Source organism: Vicugna pacos, chromosome 25, assembly GCF_048564905.1.
Source record: "Vicugna pacos chromosome 25, VicPac4, whole genome shotgun sequence".
Taxonomy (NCBI): Eukaryota; Metazoa; Chordata; class Mammalia; order Artiodactyla; family Camelidae; genus Vicugna; species Vicugna pacos.
Genome location: NC_133011.1, coordinates 32,832,489 through 32,858,605, shown reverse-complemented (window position 1 = coordinate 32,858,605; position 26,117 = coordinate 32,832,489). Strand labels below are relative to the sequence as shown.

The following is a 26,117-nucleotide window of genomic DNA, read 5'->3' as shown; positions in this document are numbered from 1 at the left end:
AAAACAGATGCGGAAATAAGACCAAGTTTCAATCATCAAAGACAATTTTAAAATATCTATTATATTTTTGCATGAGATAGTTGTAACATGAAATAAAAAACAGATGTGGAAATAAACTATTAAAAATTAACATATATTTAAACCTTCTGGTAAATAAAGGGAAAAAACCATAATGGTTTCATATTTGTAAATCTTATGTTTTCTACTGCTGCCAAATCTATTACTTGCTGATTTGAGATCCCCAAAGGAAGGTGAAGACAAAGTCTCTCCACAGAAGGCACAGAGTGTGACTAAAGCAACCAGTATCAGAACTGCCTTGAGGTTCGTGGTAAAATGTTTTTTTGCCCCACTACTGTCTTTCCAAGGCCATCGGAGATACTGCATCATTGTGGACTGAGCTGTTTTGTTACTTTACTTCTTTAAATGTTGAGCTTGAACTTCTCAGTAACACGCAAGTAAGAGTATACTGACTGAAACTAAACTCAGATTATCCAGATTGTAGGAAAGATCATGATGCCGGTAAGCTGGCAGTTGTAGTGTCAGTGTCATTTCCATCTTCCTTGATCCTGGTTCTCTCAAAAATGCTGTTTCAATATTGGTATCACAGGAATTAGAAGTACTATTTCACAGTACGAAACACTGGTTTCCATTACTATATGGCAAAACTGAAGTCTCAAGTTGTCATAGTAATAATCATTAGGACAACATTTTGGCTCTTTCCAAAGCTAACAGTTTCCAAGGAAAAGGTGGAATGGAAATGGGTAAACTGATTTGAAATATTTCCTGTCCTGAGGCCAAATATCTCTTTTATCAGAGAAAGGCACAAAAATAATATGAACAAATGGCAAGACTAAATATTCTCACCTGCTGACACCAATCATAGTTACTTACATGAATACTACAATAAAACTGGTTCTAAAGAGCCCTCGGCTGCAGAACCACCTTTCAGTAGGCTTACACTCTTTAGAAAATGGTCAAAATGTTTAATTTACATTTCTTCTTGGATCTGACAATGAAATCAAGCTTTTTGAAATTATTTAAAAGAATGTCACCAAAGGTTTGCATAGCTTTATTAGGCCAAAGGCATGAAAAATCATTTGTCCTTAAAATAAGAGCATATAACTGAATATTAGTAAAAGTACTTTAGCTCCCATTTTAACATATCTCAGAATAATAAAATATAGTCACAATTTTTTTAGACTAGAATCATTAGGCTGAACAGGCCCTGGAAGTGATGGGACCTAATACGACTGGCTGCTTCTTCTATGAACACTAACCAGGCTAGAACTTCCAGTGTTTTTCATAATTCTAGTACTTTATTTCCTAAATTACAACAAGTCACAGAGAAATAAGCCCAGATTCTAGAGACCAACCTGAAGATAAGGACAGAAATTTTAGAAACTTACAGAATTACTTTTACATTGAGAATTAACAGAATCAGGAAATGAATTTAATTCGGTATTCATCTTTCCAACCATATATGGTACCCTCCTTAATGGGACTGGTCAAGAGCAAGAATGTGTAAGATGCAGAACCTCAGATATTATGTCACAAGTTGGCAAAAGCAGATAGTTCAATTCTTAGAGAAACTACTCCTACCACCAAGGTGATTTTAAACCTATGGGATTTTGTAACATTTGACCCTACAGGCCCTCACAACATCCCTGTGAGGTAGGTAGAAGACACGTGATACTCTTCACATTTTACAACAGGAAAAGCCGAGGTATTCAAAGATGATGATCTTGAAGAAACAAAGCAACTATCTTTCTTATTAATCAGTTTAGCTACACTAAACCAAAAGATACATTTTCCTTTATTAAAAAACAAAAACAAACTACTCAAAAATCAAACCCTCCATTCCCCGCCAAAAAGAATCATTGTAGTTTACCAGTAATCTTGTTAAGTCGAGCTCTCTTTGCCTGAAATGAGTTGCCTTGATTATTTTTCCTCTTGTTTGATAATGTGCTCTCTGGCTGTGGAAAGACCATCTTTGGAACGTTCTCTACATGAAGTCCTACTTTTAATAGAATATATATATATATGAGAGTTTATCTAGAACCCAAAGTTAAAACACATGAATTTTTTTTAATAGAAAAGTAGTAAAAATGCTTTGCACTTAATTTTTCTTAATCTAGTGCTTGACATAGAACTTTTAAAAAAACACAAATCTCTCCAGACCAATATATTAGAAATAAAAAAACTACTAAGCAGTAATGCTTTAGGAAAGAAATGACTTACTGCTTTTTTCCATACTATATATTAAAATACATGCAGAAGCATTTAAATGGTTAAAGAATATAAAACAAAAACACACAACATAATCCCAAAACCTACTATCGAGAAGTTACAAATCAAAAATTCAACTCATTTCTATTCAAGAATATGGAGGGCATCCATTATCAAGTACCCATATCAGACCATGAAACTTCAGATCTGTAAAATGCTAAAAAAGTTAACCACTGTATTATACTAGGGGGAAAAAGCCTCATAATTTAAGTATCTGTTCAAATTACAGATAGCCAAAGGCTCTGACTTATTCACTATCTGAGTTTACCACTGCCATAAGGAATGAATGTAAGAACATATTTTGTACCAAATGTTTCACTAGATGTGGGCAGATCTTCCTTCTTCTCAATTTCTGGTGTGGCTATAGTGGTTGAAGTTTCTTCCTTTTTTGAAGGTACTTTAAACCATTTTCTCTCATCTTTCTCTTTATCTTTATTGCTGTTAGCGCTGGTTCGAGGTTTGTTCCCTGTTTTATTCTTGGCTGCAGCTGCAGCAGCTGCTTTGACTAAAGCTATCCAATCCTCCAAAGGAAAAACACAAAACATGTGAAGCATTAAAAATTAATTAAAACTTAATTACACTAATGAATAAAAACGTATCACATTTTCAAAGCTACTTTCACTCACATGCACACAAATATAAAAATTAAATTAACTGTATTTACAAAGTAAATCATCAACATGGTAGATTATCAAATTCAATAATCTAATTGGTTGTATGACCTTACATAAAATAGGAAAACAACAAATATTTCTTTGATAGAGTAAAATCTAAAGTAAGAGAAAACCTATGACAAATGTGTAATATTAAAAGACATTCTACCTTAGTATTTTAGGGTTTAAATGCTGAATTATGTTTCTTTTCTGTAATGCAACAGATCATAAAAGCAGTAAGAGAAAAACGCTTATGCTGTAATTGTGAAAAGATTAAAAGAAGCTGGCCCTCCCTATCCTCGGGTTCTGCCAACCAACTGTGGACCAAAAATATTTGGGAATATTTCAACCAAGTGTGGATCAAAAATATTTGGAAGGAAAAATTCCAAGAAGTTCCAAAAAGCAAAACTTGAATTTCCCATGCTCTGACAACTATTTACACAGCATTTACACTATATTTACAACTATTTACATAGTATTTACATTGTATTAGGTATTATAAGTAATCTCAAAATGATTTGGGAGGATGTGCAGAGGTTATACGCAATACTATGCTATTTTATATAAAGGACTTGAGCATCTACAGATTTTGGTATCCGTGAGGGTCCTAGAACCAACCCCCTGCAGATAATGACGGACAACTGTATTTCCATTGAGCAAATTACTTTTCTTTATTAGGAAGAATATACTAAAGTAAGGTCAACTTCATAGAAATCAAAATATGATTTCATTATTCTTTAAAGCCTTTAAAGTATGGATACCAATTTATCACAACAGCTTAGTATTATCAGTAAAAGAAAAGGCTACTTGGCTTGGCCAAGGTAAAGTACACACTGTAAGGCTCCAATTTAATTTCCCTCCCTCTACAACTTCCTGGGTCTGTGTTAGCTACCATTCTTCTGAGATACAAATATTTATACTTCTTGTGTTAATTTTTTTAGTTTGTGGTTAAATAATTTTTACTGTCTTATTTTTACCTAAAAATGCTTATTGTAAAAATTATGGAAAGATGTAAAGAAGTGGTATTAACACTTAGATTTTCACAATCAAAAAGATTATTTTAGAACTAATATTTATAGTATCTCTAGAGTCAATCTTCCACTGAGGCCACTAAGCTATCAGACCACTGATTCAGATTCAGCCAAATTGTGTATACATTAAATTCTCTGTCCAAGCAACTAAAAGCAATTTCACAACATCAAATGCACTTAATTCACAGGTTATATTAACATAGGTCATTAAGCAATTCGAGTTGATGGCTGCTGTGTCTTGAAAATACAAGGTAAAGACAATAAGCTATTAAAAGAAAACAAACAAAATCTATGTCTCTCTCTCCCCCATGACTGAAACAAGCTGAAAACATCATGTGACTGCACCTAGCACATTCATTCACCAACTTTCTATTGAATACCCTATTACATATGCCAGAAAACATGCTACTCATTCATGAGGCAACAGCTGATAGAAGATGCTAGCTGAACACCCCAGGAACCCACTGGCCTGGAATGATCACATCTTTGCTCCTAACTATGAGACAATGTGAGAGGAGAGACAGTACAGAATAAACACAGTATCATGTGAGAACAACAAAATTTAGACTGATGAGAAAGACTAATGGAACGCTTCAGGGCAAATGACAGATGAGTTGAACCCTGAAGTAGGAATCTGCTAGGGAAAATGGCAAAGGAAAAGCAACAGGCACTCCAAGCAAAAGGAAAACGATTAACAAAGGCATGGCAATCAAAGCATATACTAACGGGAAAGAGGAGTTTAAGGTCAAGGAATAATCTGGGGGGGCCTCAATATTATAGCTAAATTGAGCCTTGAGACTAAGATTTAAGGAGGAGGAAGAAAGCAACACCGCTGAAAAAAGACATAGAGCCATCAACAAAGTAGAAAGAAGAGTAAGAGTAAGTACAACCAGACAAGCAAAGGAAACTGCTAAATTCAGCAGAAATCATATGTCTGCAGTCTTACTAAGAGCAGGGCACATAATTCTGGATTCCACATTGAGGAAAATTTTTAGTTGTTAAGAGAAACGCTAAAAGATGCCAGGGGTAAATTCCAGACCCAGTTGTCTTCTATCTCCAACAAAGAGAAACTAGAAGAAAGAGATTCATGTTGCACCCTTTAAAAGTGAAATTAGACAAAACAGTTCCTGATCATACAACTTCTTAATCCTGGGCACCACTGCAGCTGCATGATTAGAGAGTTCACCCATTGTTTTGCTCTTTCATTTTTTCACAGGAAAGATTCACTATCAAAATTAACCGGTGTGATCCTTCCATGAATGAGAACTAAAGATATGTTTCAAAGTTCCCTGTAGATAACAGATTACTGCACCTATAATGAGCCCTGCTGAAATCAGATCTGAGTTCAGAGTCACTCTGCATACTACGGTTGAGTGAGACTTTAGGTAAGTCACTCAATTCTCTAAATTCTGAATTCCTCAACTGTGAAACAGAAATAGTAGCTGTACCTATGTCAAGGGATTTGCTATGAGAATCCGATAAAACAATGTACACAAAAAACGTTTTGAAAATAGTAAAACACCTTATGAACCAATCTTTAACACCAGTGAGTTACACTGTAAACTTTTTTGTATCAGCATACACTCAAGAAGAAAAAGAATAGGTAAGAAAAAAACTACAGGAAATTTAAAGAGCATTTCATCATAGTGCCATTACTTGACTCCTCATCTTTTGCTGGTTTGGTAAAAGAAATTTTACTGTGTATCTTCATAAAGGAATTCTCAAAGTACTCAAAATTTAGAAGACAGTATGGAAAGCCAGAGTCTCTGAGAACCACCCAAACAACACCTGACTGTAGTACACGTCCTACGTGAAAACAAGCTGAAAACTTGTCGGGAAAAAGACATTCATAAAATGAGAGTATTTTATAAAAAACAATTCTAAAATGTTTCTAATGTGCTTGTAATTAACAATTATGGAAGAAAATGTAAATTAAAGGAACTATACTGTCACATACTTTTCTTTCCGTAGTTTGTATTTTGACATTGTTTTTAATGTTAACATACAACACGGTCTGACTAGAATACTTATTAAAAATAAACATCCAATACGTCTAATAAACTAATTTTTACGACTTGTTTATTTACCACAAACCAAACTGGCTCAATGTCACTTTGGAAAACAATTAAGTTTTAAGGTTAGTCCCATCTCATAAACATCTGAATAACCAGAATAACAAAATAACAGTTTTAAAGCAAAAAAAGGTTGAGAATTTTAATTAAACAGGTAAAGTTCCCAATGTTTAAATCAATCTTTCTATGCGGTAACCAAGAAATCACACCACTGAATACTTAAAAGAACATTTTATTTATACATACAAGTAGGAACACACAAAGCATTTTCTGATCTAAAGTATTTCCATTCTAAATTGCATTTCCATAGTAATTGGGGGAAAAAAAAAAACCTCTGCTCAAATTGATCATTTCAAAACTAAATTTTTGAAAACCTGGTAATTTAAAATGCTCACACTTTTCAGAAGATATCAAAAATATTTTTTTAACTGTGGTAGTCTACATTCTAGATGTACACACTTGACTAGAACTGACCACATGACTTCAACACAGTTCAGGATGACATTTTTCACTGCACAGATTGCAAAAAATATGTAGCACATTTGCATAATAGACATTTTTATAGATCACTTTCAATTTCTTAAAATTAATTGTAGGTCCAGGTGCTGAAAATCCCAAATAACAGCAGAACATAAAAGAAAATATTCTTTTTACTGGCACCTTTTCTTTCCAGCATTTCAGGAAACATACTCAACCAATGGATTCATGGTTTTAACTTCATCCCAGATTCTCCTTCAAATGCTTACCGTTCATTCTTGCTTTGAGCAGTGACAAAGAATGTAATCCACTGCTTACATCACATAGCTCAGAAAGCCCTACCTGAAGCAGCCTACAGAGTGTCAGGTAAGCGCCTTTTGAAAGAAGATTAATGACCATGACTTACAGAAGAAAAGAAGGTAAGAAACTCAGTATAAAATTTTATACTAAAAATTAACTTTCTAAATGATACTATATACCAGGAGAAACAAAACAGAATTAAAAAAAGGCACTCACCTCCCTTCCCATAGACTGGTTACACGCTCCAGCTGGGTCGATAGGACAACACCAGCTTAGTGGATGCTGGGATCTCACCTGGAACAGAAACTAGCGACCTGTAACTTCAGCAGGTCTAAAGCCAAAGAAGCACAAATCAAGTGTATAATTTATTTTACATTCTAAGCTGCTTTTTCTTGCTGCTATTTGGGGCTATCAGCACATAATCCTACAATTATTTCACTTAAAAAAATATATATATACACACACATATATATATATATTGATCAGTCACCATTCAAGAAGACATCCCTTGGAGCAGCTAGGAATGCTGAACACTCTTACCTGCCCCTTAGCATCCTCAGGCATGGCTTTAATGTGCATTCTTTTTAAACAACGAATTACTCCATCATAAAACTGAACTGTGAACGTTCCTGAAATAGGAGCGAGTCAGTACCATTAGAAAATATAATTCAATCTTACGGCAACACTTGACATTGAACAAGTAACACCCTGACAGAAATAAACACCCATGACTGCAGTAACTGCACACATATACCCCTGTTAAAGACCCTATCAAGTTTATTGAGTTTATTGTCTCCTTCCCTGTAAAAAAAAAAAAAAAAAACTGATTTCCCTTAAAAAGTACACACATTAAATCTTGTTAAGTTAGTTGTATATAATCCTGATTTTTATTGGAGGATTTTAAATTTTACTAACAATTTAAATAGACACTTAACATCAGGTATGCTATAATACACCTGAAAAAATAAAACTATTATTTACAAAAATGTATGCTATTTCTAAGAATTATCATTTACTCTCTTTGAAAGTTTCTTTCCGAATAACAGAGAGAAAGATCTGATTTACACAAAAATCATTTTCTCAGCAAAGGATTATTCCTTTGCAATATTAATTAACTGGCAAAAAAGAATTATAGATTCACAGGCTTTCAAGCTAGAAAATACTTTCATATATCACCTGCATAAAAAAATCTTCCTGTTCAGTAAGAACACCTTCCTCCAGGGAGGCTAAATGCTGTGTTCAACGGCAGCTAAACGGCAGCACAGCCATTAACCAGCATCCCCGCTTCCTGCGCACTTCCCGCGCCCTTCCCGCTACGCCACCCTGCTTTTAGGACTCAAGATTCTGTTCATGTATTTACTTTGTCACAGATTTCATGCTTTCGAGTTTTTCTTTTTACTGTACTATCAGAAAACATATAAACTATGTAGATTTTATACTTATGGAAATTCCGATGTTTTTCTATCATTTCCTGTACAAATGAGAGCAGAGTGCCATTTTAAATAAACAGATACCTGACCTTTACAAAAGAAGTAGAAACAATAAATGTGTTAATTGGCATTACTGGCTTTGAAGCTGGCACCAAAGCCAATGAATCCTTGTACGAAGATTTTTCTTTTTTTTTGTAATTTGAATAACACCATTGATTTCATATCTTTTTATAATCAGTATGATTACAACATCACAGATATAAAGATCTAAGCCCAAGTTACAAAAAACGCTGAAGAGCAAGAATCTGAAGACACTGGGAAGGCTGTGAGGATGACCAACCACATGGACCCTACAGGACCACCATTCCCGCCACTGTCCTCTTCCTTCTTCAACCCAGTGCTGGAGGGAGAGCAGGCTCCTTGCTAAGCAGACCATGCATTCATCCCTCCCTGCCACTGCTCACTCTGCTTCCTCTGTTGTGATGCCTTCCTCCTGTACTAACTCCAACCCATTCCTCAAGGATCAGCTCTTCAAACCCCACCTATAACATGAAAACTTCCCTGAGCGCTCCCGTCTACACTGATTTGCCCCTTCTCTAAGACATATTACATATGCCTTATACATTCCATTATACTATAGCTAAAGATTCACATTTGTGAATTTTGTTTAGCTTTTGCAGTGAATGGAAAGCTCTTTGAGGGCTTCTGGGTTTTTTTCCTTTCTTTTTGGGAGGATGGTGGCAGGCGGGCAGGGGCAGGCTCATCCATCACATGGGACATACAGAAAAACCACCAAACTAATACCTCCCATGGCGATTTTTAAAAAACAAGTTATATCTGCCAATACTTCACTAAGGGCTTACTCAAACTACTCCTGAAATGGCAGAGATTTCAATCAGTAACATCACTCTCCCACTGATGTAAGCTTCAATTTCCATATTACCTGCCCATGAACAAATGGGATAGATAGGATAAAAAACAAGGAGATGGGTTGTTTCTGAGTACGTTGCATGGGTGTGTATGCAGGTACTCATATATACAGACTCCTAAGAAGCTTTAATGGTAGAAGAAAGGTCTCAAAGCTCCGCACATTTAGCGAAATCTCTCTTAATTAAAACAGAGAGCGTTGTTTAATTTTGCTTTGTTTTGTTTTGGTTGGATCCCATTACCCAACGAAACTGATTCACTACTTCTTTTCCTTTCAAAAATTTACTAACTGCCTACTCTGTACGAGGCTCTGGACTCGACACCTGGGAAGCCAGTGTGAGTAAGACATGAGAATAAGAGCTCCATAACATGGTTCTCCAGAAGTTCAAGCACACAGTAATTTAAAGGCCCCACTAGAAAAAGAGAAGTAACCTGCAAACTTAATAACCGAGAGATGTCCCTTGGGTGACTAGTAATAAAATCACAGCCTTATTTGTTATTTCAATTAATAAAACAATACATTGGACTAAGTTTTTGTTTTGTAAACAGACAACTCTGATTTACTTTTTTCACACCTAACATTCTTTAATATATGTCTTTTTAAATGTTTTCCTCTTCAATCTTCTCTTACCTCTTAATTTTTCTCAAGTTTGTTGTTAGTTTAAATTCTCAGCTTAAATCCCTTCCCTGGATCCCATCACCTCCAAATAAAACTCAAATTCTTTAGCAAGACTACAAGTCACTTCATACACCAACCCTTGCTCCTCCCACCCTCCTCTTCTGCTTTCTCCATTCAACCTTTAAAGGAATCCTTCCCTCCAGTCACATCAAAGTCTTGCAGGTCCTTAAAAAACAGCAGGCCTCTCTTTTATTCTTCTCTATACACCATTTCTTCTGCCAGAGAAAACCTTTTCATCCCTCCTTTTCTAGCTAACTTGTTTGTCTTTTAAGACTCAGTTTAAAGGAAGTGTTCCCTTACTTAGGTTAAATGCTCTTCTTGCAAAGAAGCTGTCACTCAATGTGCTTCTTTAGTAAAAAGAATGAATGAGTGGTCGAGTTTAAGAAATAATTATAATTGAAAATGAATGCATTACTGACCTACAAGTATTTCATAACTGTTTTAAATGAGATTTTAAATATGAAATTTAAAAATATTTAAGTACGCTTCCAATTTTAATTTAAATATTAATCTTGATTCCTTTCCAAATTAATCAGTCTAACATTTTTAAAATTCATTAACTGTCCAACAGATTCTCTCATTTTATGCCACACTAACATACCTGATTTCTGTGTTATTTTCAACATTTCTGGTAAGTTCAGTAGCTTTTGCTCCGTATCAATATTAGACACCACAAAAGGCTATTAGGAAAACTAACTCTCAGTTATCTACAGAAATTAAGAAAAAGGGGGCTGGGGAAAGACGAAATAAAGAAAATCCACAAATTGATAAAGTCCCATATTCTTTCCTCAGACAATATTGTGCTATATTCTACTTCCAACTCGAACTGATCTGAATCTTCCTCTATCTTTAGCATACAGGTGGAAATGTTCATAAAAATAATTTAGCCAACAAACTGGGAACAGAGAAGTAGAAATAAAATGTATATAACATAAGCCTGTGAACTGAAAGCTGAAAACTTTTATCCGTTTACCTCTACTAATTTACAGTTTATTTAGGCAGTATATTATGTATCATCTTATTCTCTACAATATATAGCAAATTAAGTACTCCTAAAAAAGGATATTATTAGAAAATTCATTAAGAATAAAACAAAGAGAAGTAACAGCTATATGTAACAATTACATACATCAATTTACATTAGAAAGATAGTTAAATTTTACTATAAATCCCATTCTAATTCTCAGATCATTTCAAACACATACCTTCTTTGTTAATCGCCTCAATCTTGGCAGGGTAATAGCGACAGTCTGTCCAACGAGCGAGAACTTCTTCTCCAGCTTTAAAATCCTATTTTAAACAACTTTTAAGATCAATGCCATGTATAATAAACAAGCATTTCCTTAACAAAAAATAAGCTTTGTAAAATTTAATACAATTTCTTTTAAAATACATTATTACAATCTGGCAAACAGAAAAGGTTTGCTACTCACAAAGAAATCTTCCTCATCTTTTAGCCCTTCTTTTCTTAATGCAGGTCTCTCAAGGGGTCGCAATCTATTGCTATCCCAGTAAATCCATTCATCATAACGATGACTCCAGCGCTCAAAATGGACCAACATCTTGCCCTCCTCATAGTCAATTTTTTCAATTCGTGATGGATACCTCAAAAATAAAAAGAATCTTCATATCAAGAGAAAATTCTTACATTTGTTTACACTAAGTATTAACTGAAATACTGCTTACAATTACAGCCATAAACAAAATATGGATCCATATTTTTAAACTACTCAACCAGCAAAGTTTGCTTTATTCTTTGTCTTTTCTTCTCAATGACTGTTTTCAAGATCTAATGAAATAAACAGTTGATACACTCCCAGTGGAAATATAAATTATATAATTTGTAATACAAATTGTGCTGTCTTGGAAAATAATTTGATAACATGCATCAAGAGCCTTAAACATATTCCTACCTTTTGACCCAATAATTCCAATCCTGGAACCATATATACAAAACATTTATAACAAAAAAACAGAAACCATATGGTTAGAAAAACTGAAGACTGTAACTATAGAAACAATAGCCACTATATGGAATAGTATATAGATTTTTAATGTCTTATTTACAAAGAATTTACAGTGTAGGAAAATGTAAAAAAATAGCACTATGTTCAACAGAATAATAAGTATATAAAATAAATTTGTCTAGCAAAAAATATCAACATGTACATTTGTCTGTATATGGCATAAAAGTACTTTCTCTTTTCTATTCTTCTATACTTTCCAATATTTTGTGAGCATCAATGATAGTAAACTCAGCTAAACTTTAAATTCAAAAACATAAAAATAACATCACAATGTCCTGTCTTCATGTGTGCTGATTCTCCTACAATTAATTCCAAAACAGAAATCAGTTAACTTGAAACTTTCAACAAAAAAATGCCTCATCATTCCTAACGTACTGTATTAAATGTTCACAGCGACTCGGTATTTTTTTAAAAATAACATTAAATAGCATTAAGAGCTCAACAGCAGCACATGGTAGATGGCTCAGCCATGTAAGTTATCTCATGTTTTTGCTAGTTCTTGATAAATCTCAATTTTTAATTTTCCCTGTGGAATGAATTTAAGTTTATATTTATATTAAATATTCATATAAATGTAAAGCACAACACAGCTCACGTAACTTTGAAATTCAGGCACTGACTGCTACCTGCTTCACAGATCACTCACATATTCAAGGTTTTTTCTACCCACTAGGGCCCTGAATCATCCCCTGGCATGGCTTCTCTCCTTACTTTGGTTTAATGACAATGACTACCTGGAATTTCTGCAGACACACCGTGCTGTATCAAACATCTGTGCTTTTGTACATCCTGTTCTTTCTGCTTAGACCTAAGCTCCCCTTTCCTTCCTTTGTATGTTCATCATACAAGACTTGGTTTAACACATAACCACCTGTGTGAAGACCTCCCGACCCCCTCCCCTGGGGCTCTCACCACACCCAAGTCATCACAATCATCTCTGTGCAGGTTCCTGAACTGTGCTGTGGGGCTTGAGACGTTAATATGTGTGACACACACACAAAAAGGGTCCTGTGGTCAAATAAGCTACGAAAATACTGGATTAAATAAAGTTAAGCTGTTTTCTTTACTGAAAGATTTCTTGGTCCTGTCAACAAAACAGAAATCAACTATTCACTATTACCAAGCCATGTGACCCTTTCATCACAGATTATTCATTAACATCTCCTGAGATAGCAGAGATCTAAGGAACATGACGTTAGAAACTACTCCAACCTGGGAGTTTCCAGGAATAACTGAGTCACGCCCATCTCTGTACCCCCAGCACTCAGCACAGTGACAGACACACGCTGGCCACCCAGGGAATGCTCGACATGAATGGGAAGGGACGCTGAAGAAAGAAAATCTGCACAGTTCTTCAGAACTAAGAAGGCTGTCAACTCGATTATAACCTTAAGTTAGATCTTCCTCTTAAGTCTTTTTGAGGGAGGAGAGGTGTGTGAGGAAACATTCCGTTCAAGAAAAACATGAAAACATGAAAAGCTAGGGGATTAACCTACTCCCTGAGGTGGATGTACTGACTCCACTCATCCAGAATCAGTGCTGTGATGCTTGTCTTCTGCAGTGTTGCTGTGATTTGTTTTTGCTGCTCTGGTTTTTAAAACAAAAAAATGTCAATAGTATTAAGGGAAGCCTACAAATAAGGTTGTCCTTTATTTTTCAACATTCATTAGCCACTTAACTACTATAAAAAGATTTTCTATCAATTATAAAAACTGATAAATTTTAACTTATGTGTTTATCATCACATCTTTTTGATTTTGAACAATCAGAGGTTTATTCTATAGGTTCCTTCAAAGTCTAAACATACACAATTAAGTATACACAAATAAATGATAAGTTAAAAAGAAACACAATTAACTCCTAGCTTGGAGGAGCTCAGAATTAGACAGAAGCAGCAGAATATTGACCAAGAGTCCCATGTCTGCCAGCCTCTCTGTTCTTTCTTTACCGAATGTCAGCTGATTTTTATATACTTTTATCTCATTAGACCCTGGTAACCATCCAAGGTATAGATAACATAGTCACCATTTAAAAGATGACGACTATCCAAGAATACACATGGTAGAGTATTCAAAGCCAAAGCTGACTAGCACAAAAAGCCTTTAGGGGAAATGGGATAAGGCCTGTATCAAAGAAATTATACCACATACGGTAAACTGGTAAATACAGACATTATTTTTCTCTTCTTTGTGTCGACAGCTTTTATTTCTGAAAAACTATGAATATTGAGATGACCATACAGTAAGTTATTTGGTAATGGCCCCGAAATTATGCTTTGACATAGAATGGGGGGGTTAATGACATATTATACCAAAAGTATCTAAAAAGAAAACCAAACTTTTGTCAGAGTTGATTTGCTCATCAACAGATTTCCTAAGAAATTTAGTTCTCCCTGAAGACAGTGAGCAGTGGGATACTAACTTCATGCTAATTTTGACTTTGATTTCTCATTGCCATTAAACTTTTATTTTGCTAATTTGAACATACTTTTTTTTCACTGAAATATAGTTGACTTTATAAAAATTTTTACATAAGACATTATTATTAATAGTTCAGAGAAAATTGGAGCATTCACTAAAGGTTCTCAGGAGGCATTATCTATGTTGGTCTTGGTGGGGAACTCCAAGGATTTAGACTTAATGAACATGGTACAAAGGTTAAGTGTGTACACAGAGCATAACTCATTTATTCACTCACTGTTCATTTACTTAAAACCATCACGTGACTTAGAGTTAAGCAATCAGCTGGACTACGAGTATTCAGAGACAAGTGGGATGTGGTTTTTGTCCTCAAGGACCTCAGAGATTGGAGGGACAACTGAAGGGAATAGTTCCCTCGGGCTAGACGACACAGTAAAGTAAGTAAAGGAGAAATGTGGGACATCAGACTGGACAAGTCAGCGAGGTTCAAACTGAAGGGCTTTGGAACAGTGAACTAATGAAATGATCCTTCATTCATTATATTCAAACGGAATCCTGTAAAGTCTGTACTTAATCTGGTTATTAGTTACACCTTAGGAAAAATCCTAACATCAAGATCTTTGCTATACATGTCAAGTGCACAAAATGGCAATTTAACGTATAGTTCTACACAGTGAAATGATTTCTGTTTCCAGATGGCCCACCATGATAATGCCTTAATACACGTAGTGAATAAAAAATACTTCTGAACAAATGTATTCACAAATGCCTCCAGATCATGAACCACAGCAATATGATTTTAATGCATGATTTATGTTTTACCATAGCTGAGTGTGAATAGAATGTAAGATTTTTCTTACCAAATTTGGAAGATGTAGTGATAATGTTTTTGTTATTTTTTTAAAAAAAGATGAATCATGGAAAGCTGTTAAGAGTAAAGAATAGTGATTAGGCTAAATCTCAGACATTTATAAACGATTTGGGAAAAGTTTTGAAAAGTAGGAGGGCTTCAGAGCTGAAACAATTAGGGATAGTAAGAAAAGAAAACGCCATATTTGGCATCTCTCCAGGGTTAAAAAGAGAGAGAGAACATAACCTCACTAGGACTATGATTCCTCGATGCCAAAATTCTACATAGAGCTGTGTTACTCTTTATCATCTGCTACTGTAAAGTACCATAATATTTTCACTCTCTCTCTTCCCTAATGTAAATCCACTTGGATTGCATGCATTGTTTAAATGATATTTACTTGTGTAGAAATTAAGGGACTGCCTCCATTGCTCTGGGCCTATCTTGCCCTCATACTTTTATACTTGAATCTTAGAGAACAGTTTACTCTCAGCAAACTTAGCAAGAAAAATAATCCATGCAAAATAGGTATTAGGTTTAATGGAAATAAATAGGATTCAGAAATACTGAGAAGACTCTACAGTGGTTCTTGCTGAATTTAACAGCATTTTCACACATGCAATTAACTCTACTACTGTAATCTCTCAATTGATTTCTTAGGACTCTTTCTGAATCAGTATGGTCAAAATCCTCTAATGGTCAAGTTCAACTTTGGCTCTAACAGCAGAGTACAACAAGGCCATTACCAAAAACAAAAATTACTTTCACCTTCTCTGAACTCTTACAACATTTTATTGCCTCATCTGATAATACGAGCATTTAAACACTGCCACTAGTGCCTCCTACCTATACAAAACTGTTCAGAGAGTAGCAAGACTTATGGATTCTGAACTAAACCTGTAATCCAGTATGAACCAGATACTGACCAACACTGAATATACGGTATTGGTTCCTTATAATAACAACTCTTGAGTGTTGTCAAAACACAAACAGAAACTGAGAAATCTAAAATGGGAATTAGCATTACAGATGAATTACTACACTGGCTCACACTCAACTGCTTTACGCGGGCAGGTCCTGACTGACAGCGAGGTCAGGATTCCCCGAGGCTATGTGAAAAAACACTGTGTTTGGTATAGACATGTGTGGGTTTTCTCTTGTGGTAGGTAAGATTTCCCAATTTTAATCAGATTTCAAGGGGCCCATGATCAAAAAAAAAACTACAGGTGCTCCACAATCCTTGGAAGGAAAAAAAAGATGATGAGCATACAGGTATGCCAGACCTATAATCTAACAGATTAAAAACAAAATCCTTTTATATTCAATGTATTAACAGCAAGACAATTAAACATGATCTGAATTTAGGGAACTCATTCTGATTTATCACATAGTTTGATACACTCAGATTTTCACCTGTATTGATAAAGAACATCAACCGTGAGGAAATGATAAGGGAAATTCCTTGATACACTGATGGACTACAATCTACTGCACTTAAAGCCAAAGGACACAGTTGTAAACTACTCATTCATAGGTTACAATCCACCAAGCAAGGCCAGACATTATCAAACATCCTAAAGACTATCAGAATTCACTCCAGGATTTAACTAATCATTTGAATAAGTGTCATATTAATCAAAAAAGCAAAGTACTTTTAACTGACCCAATAAATCATTCAAATTATGCATTTTAAATAATAGTCCTTTTCTTGTTTATATTGATAAGACAATAAAATTTCTAATTTATGTAAATTTAAAAACTGACAATTCCTCATCCATTTCCTTTAAGTTTCTAGTTCACTATATGCCAGACACTGAAGTATGTATAAAGCTACAAGTAGAAATAACAATCACCAAACTCAAACTCAGCAGGGAGGGGAAAGAAACAGAGAATCACATAAGCTAACACAAGTACAATATAATGTAACAGCCAGTAAGGATATACTATAGCAGCACACAGAAAGAATACCTAAATTAGACGTTCCCTTGGATAAAGTAGTTCTTTAATATTTAAAGGATGAAACACACTTGAAATATGACTTTAACATAATCTAAATGTAAGCAGAATATTCAGGAGTTAAAATTAATAATTCAAAACAGTTTTATGGACAAGAATTTCATAAGCAAGAAACTCTAACATGGTGTCATAAAAAATGACTAAAACATATTAGGAGAACTAGAAATAGAGAACTTCCTTACACACAATTGTTAGAATTATTTGCCAAATAATAAAAATGTAGAATGGAGTCCAAAGCAAACATAATATTCTTATAATCTACTAACCTTTTAAAATTGCTGGCTTCCTGGAAACATTTTAAATCTACATTATGCTTTGTAATTTTCAAGTATTTTCTCGCCCATTCAATTACTGATTATAACTACGACCAATGTCACCTAACAATATTACAGTATTTTTAGGTGACTTGCTTGTAGGTATTGTATGTTAATTTGTTTCACACTTGAAGAAAAACACAGTGAAAACAAAACCCTTTTCATTAATTCAAGTCTGATATTCCCAAATGAAGTATAAATACAGAAGAATCTAGAATTTCAAGAACATTCAGAAAATGGCTATGTACGTCAAAACCACATCTTTTCCAACACTGACGTCTAAGGATCTCACCACATCACCCCTCAGGTCCTCTTTTCAGCCCATCCATCCCCAGACACACGTCGAATGTATGCTGCCAGACCACCCTGCTTCCTACCTATCCACGGTCTCCGTAGCAAAGAAAGGGTAAGATAGGAGAAAGCTACGTATTTCCCTTTAGAAACTTGGGGCAGCCACCTTTCAAATTAAGGTTTCATTTCAGCCACTGGATTTAAACCTGTTTCCCTGTATCTCCTCGGCACCTGCATCTCTTGCCATGCCTACATTCATTCAAACATTCACCCATACCAGCAGTTCTACCCAAATCAAATGCTTCCAACACAGCCTCTACATTCATCACCAACTCCCATCACAAGAATCGATCAGACTATCAAAAATTCCTTTCCCATTGCACTAAAAATGCCACTACTATTCTACTCAAAGTTTAGAATTTCATATAATTTGTTCAGGCTAAGATGACCAAACTCTTTATTATTTAATTCTGTCACAAAACTCCAAACTCTAGCAGGTTGCAGTCTATTCAGTTTCTATTTCTTAGTATTTAGTACTTAAAAATTATTTCAATACTACAGATAGTCATAAATGCTAATATGCCTATTGATTAAAGAATTTACACTGAGTCCTCTCATTAGATTCTACTGTCTTAGAATAACTAATGTTCATGCTGTTATTATTAAAGCTAACATTTAGAAGTACCTATCATGTGGCAGAAACCGCCGTAAGTTCTTAATGTGTGTGCTCTCTTGCTTAACCCTCAGAGAAACCATCGATTTAGGTATTATTACTGTTCTCAGTTATTAAGGGGAGGTCATAGAGGCTTTGAAAGTCAAGTTAACTTGCTCAAGTCAAAACAGGTAGTAAGTGGTGGATCCCTAAACTGAGGTTTGTCTATCCTTAAAGAATGTGCTTCTGATTATTATATATTCTGCATCTTACAACAGATCATGTTTAGCTCTTGTCAAACTTAACTGCAGTGTTTCAAATATAGGGGGCTCTTTTATCAGGAGGTACTAAAAACAAATAAATACAATATAAAATCAAGTTATATCACCTGTTTATTTTTTCTTGCAAATTTAATTTTAATCTTCTGCTTCTGACACAAACAAAATACAAAGTTTTTTGTTAGCCCAGAAGGTAAGAAAAAGTTTTATTATATTGTACAAAATAAACACCCTCCCAAATGTATAAAAAGACTAAGCAAAAGGCTCTTTTGTTTAATTATTAAAATGTCTCAAAAAAAGACATTGTACCTCAACTACATGTAAGTATGAAACATCACATTAAAAATGAAAGAGCCTAAGAAAAGAAAGTAGCTTCACTTACAGGTTTGACATTGTCATAATGTAGGAAAGCTGGGATATGATTTGTTACAGATCTAAGAAAAAACACGAAATTTAAAAATGAAATTAAATTTGCTAATCTAGTTTGATAAATATCATTCTATGCTTAGTTTTCAACCAGTAAGTCACAGTTCATTTGCGGTAGTGTTTTGCAATGGTAATCAGATTTCAGAAAATTCCCAGAACTTTGGGGTTCATTCTTTACCAAACTCACCAAAATTCAATGAACTTTCCTGGGCACCTTTTATGAGTAAAAGGAGCTAAGCCCTTGTATATAATTTATTTCACTTAAGTAGCTTATACTTCAGTACCTTACCTAACCATGATGTACTAGGAACATACTCATTTTTAATTGAAGAGGGTTGGTTTGTTGTCAATGAGAAAACAGACGTTTAAGACACACTGAATATTAAATATCCACATGCTTTCTTTAATTTTAGTGCAACAATTCTCTCCAAGTTGAGTTAATTGTAATTACTGAAATAACATAACATTTACATACCAATTTCTAATTTAATAAAAACAAAATTTTTATGTGCTGACTAATGATCTGTAGGAAGTGGTAGTAGCAATGATCAACAAGTTCTTCAAAATATAGTCATATAAAAAATATAAGAAACTGAGACCCTTATAAAGAATAGCAAAACTCAGCTGCCTTTTCAATATCATGTACATTTCCTTTAAAAAATTATACTACTGATATTTAAAACATAAAGCCAGTATTTTCTTCCTCAGTTAAAAAAAATCATTAAAAAATAAAATTAAAAACCCTTAAGCACCTGCAGATACCAGTTCCATCTACTCAGCAAAACTAGAACTGTAAAACATTCTTTTGAGTCAAACTGACTACCACCACAGATAACTTATTTCCCAATTAGTGGCGTTAATCAAAATAAAGGATTACCTAATGCGATGTGACAAGTGTAAAATCTCACAATACAAAATAATAATAATAATATTCAGCAGGAATGATGTAATGAATAGGGAGCTGGATGTGTGTGACAGGTGATGACTGAACTTCAACCAACTATCAGATAAGCAAATAAAACTGTCCTCTCTCTTGGTCCGATCCTTGCCATTACATGAATGCACACGAAGTACAGAACAATAAAATTCAATCCATGATTAACCACAGCTAAGATAGCTTGTTTTAATAAAGCAACAGGAGCCTAACCCCTAACAACTATCCAGTCAGGTAGCGCTGGAGACTACAGAAAGGGGAGAAAGAAATCTGAAGCACATCAAAGTACATGCAGGTCAATATATTCTATTCTACTGAAAAATAACAAAAAAAAAGATTTTTGGATCATGTATCACTTTGCAATGCCCATACTTACATTTTATTTCCTCTAACTAACATAAATAATTAAAACAGACTGTAAATTCAAAAAATAACCCTGGATATTTCCATCGCTGTCCACCTCAAAAACTTTTCTTCAGGTTAATAAGGTTAATAATTCTGTACAGTCTAAACCAGTGGTTCTCACGTGTGATCCCCAGACCAGCAGCATCAGCATCACCTGGAAACTTGCTGGAATGCGCGTTACTGGCCCCACCTCAGACCTGCTGAATCAGAAGCTGCAGGTGTTGGGCCCACCAACCTGTGTTTAACAAATCCTTCAAGTGATTCTGAGGCAGGCTCAAGCTTGAGAACCACTAGTATGAACTTCACCTGAATCACTTTCAAAACTATAGTATCAATGAACTTTGTAAGAGAACTAATTTGTTAGTGAATGGATACCAAATGGTAAGTTAGTGAGTTAAAGAATCCTATTGGATAAATCTACTTTTTAAAGCCAATAGTTACGGTTCTAACTAATTTCAAAATTAAACAGTTAATGAAAAAGCATTTAAATGAGTGGGAGAGCAGGATGGAGAAAAAGTAACTACTTGCTCACTATCCTACAAATACTTCAAACCTCTGTATTTTTGTTCCCAATTATATTCACCTTTCTCCACCTTTTCCAACTCATTTTCTCTTCTTCTAGAGACCAGCAGTTTTGAGAAAATACATGTGACTTCTAGTCCTTGCCTACCTTACTTATGCCTCAAATTGTTATTTACCTACCTAAAAGTGAGATTTAAAAAATCTGTCATCATCCCTGAATATGTGAAAAGTAGATAAAAGAATCTGAGTTTCTAATTCAAGAAACCTGAAAGATCACCTAACATGTCACACCTTCATTTTAAAAACATTAAAGCAGAGAAGCAACTCTTCAAAGTCACATAGTTTATGGCAGAACAGCACCTAGGACCCACATTATCTGACTTTCAGTTAAATTTACTTGTTTCAATATTCCTTTTCTCTTATCTTTTGAGAAAACTAGGATAAGCAAAAAACGTGAGTAGGTAAAAGAAAAAGCTCTATAAAAAAAACGAATCAACATCATGGAAGGAAGAGTATTAGAGAAAGAACAATAAGGACAAACCAGGTATGTTTTAAAATAAATGTCTACTCTACCCCTATTTCTAATCTTGCTTTCAAAATCTGGGGGGTGGCGGGGGGCGTGGAGAATTTTATCTTTAAGAGCTTATGGGACTTTCTTTTTCAGAAATTTTAAAAATTAAAGAACTAAAATGTCTGTACACTGGTGCACACCTGTTTGATGATTACTAAAATGAGAGTTCACTTAGATCTTAAGATTCAAAACTTGTGACTTTCTGAATAAAGAATCTCAAAATTTAAAAGCAAGTCTTATGGATTTCAATTTGAAATTCTCTACAGGCAGGGTCCTGACCATAGGAAGGTTAAGTTTTCTACAGCCACTCATAATACAGTTTTGGTATATAAATAATTATTTTGGTATATAAATGTGATTATACATTTTTCTGAGTCTACAGCTGAAATTAGGTTTTCAAAGGTAGTTAGTGATTCAAAATAAGAATTAATACTCTCCACCTACATACAGATGCAAAAAAAACGGAGCATACAAAAGGACAAAACCTTATTAAGCAAAAGAATATTTTAGAAGTATTCACCTATGGTTTCCACAAATTCCAAGCTCATCTAATAAAATTTAAATATGCTCTCGGTTTTTAAGTCTGATCTACATTCTGCTTTTCAGAAGCACTCTTCCATTCCAAATATAAATCACATAACTTATCTCTGCTCATGTTTTCCTTTGAATAGCAAATCTAATCAGAAAAAGATAATCCCTTTTAATTCAGATAATACATAATTTTATTTAAATTAGAAATATTTGTACTTGCTACAATCTAAATGTCTTCAATTTTCCCACTCTACTAAAATTCTGTTCACGAACATTTTAAAAACTCACATTTGCAAATGTTCCATACAGTTCAAAAAACTCCAAATGTGTGGAAACAGCTTTTACCAATTCAAATTTATACTGTTCTATCAAATTCTGAACTTGGAGACATCTCCACATTTTTTAATCTTTCATTTTCCTTTCCTTTAGATCTAGAAGAGAATTAAATAGAAATATTCCAAAAAAGGTCAGAAGAGCATAACTCATCTGAATGTTTTAAACTGATTCTATAATTTCAAGTTTAAGAGTAACACCAGAGCATATTATTTGATATGTTTTATTTTCATAACTAAATCACTTGCTGTAATTATTTTAACTTTAATCAAAAAAGTTAAATCAGTAGTCAAACCAGTTTGATGTTATCACTTTTCTTACTGAGCAACACTCAGAATGATTAGATACCTTAATATTTTCAAGGGTGGTTTGTAACCTATAAAACTCTTCAGAAACAAAGATTTTATTATCACCTTAAAAAGATGGTTTACAGCATGTTGCAGTGACATGACATCCCTTCTACATTCCAGGCCATTCTCACATCAATACTAAGGCTACATTTAAAAACTTTTACACTTGAGTCTTTGGAACCCCAAAGGTCTATTTTTCAACTCATTTACCTCAGTGCCTAATAATTATTATTTTGGATAATTTGAAGCAAGTTTAAATACATTATTTTACTTAATCCTTAAAATAATTCTGTAAGTAAAAGCCAGTAACACTACTTCCATTTTACTGCTAAGCCAACCAAGTTCTAAGACTTACCCATATTCACACGATCAGAAAGTGACAGTATGAATTTGAATCTGCCTCTTTTGTCTTTACAATCCACTTACAGTGTCTCAAACATAACTTCAACTCTGAACTTTCTCTTTTCCCAGACACACTCCTGTATCAACAATGTGTATCTATTTTCATTCTTACTGTGTTACTTAATTCAATAGATTATAAAGCTAATAAATATGTCCAGGTTTGGATGTACAGAGGCTGTGGTGGAAAATATGATAGAAAATGGTTGATTGTGTTAGCTACAAAAATTAGCATATTTGAAGTCTTTTAAATGACTTTTAAAGTAAGACTGTTGAGAAACAAATTAAACAAAATGTTTTAAGTGAAACTACAATTTTTTTTTTAAAAAAGCAACCCTCACTTCTCAGTAGGAATTAGGTTTAGTCAGTGTAGAAGAGACCCCGTTCTCCATACTAGAACTGAAGGTGACTGGGCTCTCAATGGCTTCTCAGGGCCTGCATTCATTAGTACTGGTAAAGAATCAAACAACTAGGGCTTTTTGATGTAGGTTTAAAATCACTTTGAAAGCAAAAGTAATAAATCACTACTTTCAAAAGTGGAGTGTACTTTCAAAGATGAAATATCTTTCTGAACTTTAAAGAATGTGTGATATGGCTCGCTCAATGAATAACAATGTACTCTTTCAAAGAAAAACAGGTTGTGTCTATTAAATCAAATCTACCCCAAACCTAAACCTGGGAGCTTAACTTTAGTTTATTTCTGCCCACTAAATTTGGATTTTATCCTGTTATTTCTAAGGCACATACTAAAAACTATTCTCCTTTTTTTATATAAGAAAAGTCTTCAACATGTAAGACAAACTGGCGTTTGGGTGCTCCACTACCACAACTTGCCCTTTGTACGTTTCTCTAAAAGCTAATGTATCAATATGTGATGAGTTATTCTCTTAGTAACAGATATATTGCTGCTTGTAAATATCTTGAGTACAGAGGAAGGAATATTTGCATTCCTGCTTGTCCCTCCCCATCCAATGCCTCTAATAATTCAAAAGACATTTATGTCAGATAGGACCTCGGTACTTTTCCAACTGAACGAATAAATACGAAAGACTAAGCATTCAGTACGGACGCAACAGAAGAGAATACGCAAGAAAAGAGAAGGAGGGATGAAAGAGGGAAGGGAATGAGTTCAGTATATTCTCAGGGATTATTTTGCCCTCACAAGAATATCAAAGTTTCTAAACACTTATATAGTCCATCTATAATTTTACCTGATATTAAAGCAAAAATTCAAGGAATTTATATGGAATACAGAGTGGCCCTTAAATGAAACAATATAAAATTAAGTTTATCTCATTTAGAAATAAAATCTGCTAAGAGCACCATGTCTTACAGACCTTCTTTTGTGCCCCTTACAAAATTCAGTAAATCTTAGCAATTAATTAGCTGTCCTACAGCAAAGCACTTTAATACTAAATTAAAGGGTCACCCAAGCCTAAAGAGTTCTTGAGACTACTGACATTAATAAACAAAGTGACAACAACAAAATCATTTCTTTTCAATTACCTAGAATATGTATTTACTCTTAACTCTTTTTTAATTGAAATGCCACTATAGCAGAATGCTAAAATCTTCATTTAAATGAGTTCATAAAAATCAAGCTGACAGCATGTTTCAATGATTATCACATGTGATTTATTTTGGCTAATGTTTACATACCTTAAAAAGACTATTACTAGGGTCATCAAAATTAAATCTAAACTTCATCACTGAGTACATCCGAATGATATCACTCTAAGCACTTACAAATTTTTTGGTCAGAAGCACAGAAAATGAAAAAATTAAGCTACAACTGTCATTTGTTCTTTGAAATTCCAAATATTCTAAAAGGGAACTCAGACTTGATTTTATAAGTAGTTCTTTTTTATAATCTTTTTGATTAACTACTGGATCATGGATATAACAGCTGTTGAATTAGAAAATGTTTCACCACAAAAAGTGAGTTTTTTACTAATACCAAAGTTAATTACATCAATACCCCTCAAGGCCACTGAGAGAACTAATGAGCCACGTGCTTCTCCAAAACTGGAAGCTAGTTCAGCTGCAACTTTGTCGGTTTGCAAGGATAATATGAATTAACTGGTAATTCAAAAAAGCCAATGACTTTAAAAAAAAAAAAGAAAAAAATAAATAACAAGGTTAACTAAGATTAATATCAAAGAAGTAAGAAGTAGCATTTCTCATACTCTTGCATCACAAAGAGGTTCACTAGGGTGTGCCTTCAGAGTAGTAAAAAGCTTCCTTGGTCAAATCAGAATCAAAGAGAGCCAATTACTGACTAAAATGGCATCTTCTGTTGTTTGGTCTAATGCAGTGGTTCTCAATCAGAAGCATATCTGCTCCACCCTTTCTCTACCTCCGGAACATCTGGCAACATCTGGCGACACGTTTTACTTTCAGGACTAGGAGGAACGCTACTGCCTGGTTTCCAGGAACTTCCCAAGCCCTTCCTGAGAACACTGCGTACTCGCCACCTGACAAGAGTAACTCTTAAGTCTCCTAAGCAGCAGCACTCCCAGAGATGCAGCTTGGAGGCATGGGGCCAAATGACGGTTTCTTCCCATCTCAAACTGCAGTTTCAAACAGTCCCAAGCAGAGCCCATTAAGCTGGGGGTCATGGATGTGTGCAGAGTTCTAACACCGGATGCTAAGAGACAAAAACCCCACGCTGGTCTAAAGTCAAATATCATGACTAAACAAGATTTCTCTGCCTGCCATTGTCAACTCAGGAAGTTGACCTAACAGAAATCAATCAAAGACAAATCTACAAAATGCCCACTACATTTTTAAGGGAGTCATAGTCGAGAGGAAAATGTCAAAAAAAAAAAAAAAAAGAAAGAAAGAAAGGAAGAAAGAAAGAAAGAGAGAAGAAAAAGTCTGGTAGCCTTGTTAAACTGCCAGACCCCTTATCAAAATAAATGGGCTTCAAGAGGAGCTGAGCCT

General features: G+C 34.4%; 1 protein-coding gene across 14 annotated transcripts in view; it reads right to left on the bottom strand.

Moving 5' to 3' along the window:
• The window catches only part of PHF20L1 (PHD finger protein 20 like 1), a 70,690-nt gene that overhangs the window by 41,315 nt on the left and 3,258 nt on the right, over positions 1–26,117 (bottom strand). For 4 of the 14 annotated variants that reach the window (XM_072949735.1, XM_072949734.1, XM_072949736.1 and 1 more), the window contains exons 3-8: positions 11,289–11,460; positions 11,061–11,145; positions 7,360–7,448; positions 7,036–7,113; positions 2,594–2,807; positions 1,889–2,017 (exon numbers count right to left, since the gene is read on the bottom strand). In XM_072949735.1, coding sequence (XP_072805836.1) covers positions 1,889–2,017; positions 2,594–2,807; positions 7,036–7,113; positions 7,360–7,448; positions 11,061–11,145; positions 11,289–11,460 — 767 coding nt within the window. Of the gene's footprint in view, positions 1–1,888; positions 2,018–2,593; positions 2,808–7,035; positions 7,114–7,359; positions 7,449–11,060; positions 11,146–11,288; positions 11,461–19,085; positions 19,138–22,380; positions 22,524–26,117 lie in introns of all 14 variants that reach the window. The other 10 variants (XM_072949744.1, XM_072949746.1, XM_072949743.1 and 7 more) reach the window with 5 other exon arrangements.